This window comes from Propithecus coquereli, unplaced genomic scaffold (assembly GCF_000956105.1).
Source record: "Propithecus coquereli isolate 6110/MARCELLA unplaced genomic scaffold, Pcoq_1.0 Scaffold244, whole genome shotgun sequence".
Classification (NCBI taxonomy): domain Eukaryota; kingdom Metazoa; phylum Chordata; class Mammalia; order Primates; family Indriidae; genus Propithecus; species Propithecus coquereli.
This window is the reverse complement of record NW_012147997.1, coordinates 215,115-215,782: the sequence shown is the minus strand read 5'-3', so window position 1 is coordinate 215,782 and position 668 is coordinate 215,115. Positions and strand designations below refer to the sequence as shown.

Sequence of the window (668 nt, the reverse complement as noted above, 5' to 3'; positions counted from 1 at the left end):
AAAACCTAATTATACATTTTCTGTGACACAGTTGTGCAAGTTACTTTACGTATATAGTTGATATTTCCTTGACAGTGTTAACTCTTGTGAGAACTGAAATACACTATTTAATAATAAAAACATAGAATTTAATAATCGTGTTAACTATGTAATTAATGTATTTATGAAAATATATTACAGTGAAATTTAATTTATTGAATATAGTCCGAAAGATATTTCTCAGTCTTCTGATTTTTTAAGGGAATTTAGTTTACTTATATAATTTCAAAAATAGTTTTCAGCTGTAACATTGAAATATTTCCTCTAATTACTCTTTACTCCTTCCAGAGGAAATGGATGTAGAAGCTCGGCTTACTGAATTATGTGAAGAAGTTAAGGTACTTCGATTTTTAAAATTCACATTATGAAGGTATTTGAGTGGTGTCTGTTTCCTATTCTAAATATTTGGTCTATGAAAACTCTAATTAATTAATTAATTGTCTTTCCTAAAATGCAAAGATAAAATGGTTAATCATGGTAGAACCACAACGTAATTGATCAAAATACATTTGACTTTAGCATCAAGTTAATTTACGTTCTAAAAAGTATATTATTCTGCATATAAATGAAATAGCAAAGATAATTAACTGATCAAAAATATACATTTTCTAATATTCAAAGATTTTCTG

The 668-nt window shown here is 25.7% G+C and overlaps 1 protein-coding gene across 1 annotated transcript in view; it reads left to right on the top strand.

The window, feature by feature from the left end:
- The first annotated feature begins 322 nt into the window (after window positions 1-322).
- FAM135A (family with sequence similarity 135, member A) overlaps window positions 323-668 on the top strand; it is a 65,731-nt gene continuing 65,385 nt past the window's right edge. The window contains exon 1 of the mRNA XM_012646518.1: window positions 323-377. Coding sequence (XP_012501972.1) covers window positions 333-377 — 45 coding nt within the window. The 5' untranslated portion in view covers window positions 323-332. The remainder of the gene's footprint in view (window positions 378-668) is intronic.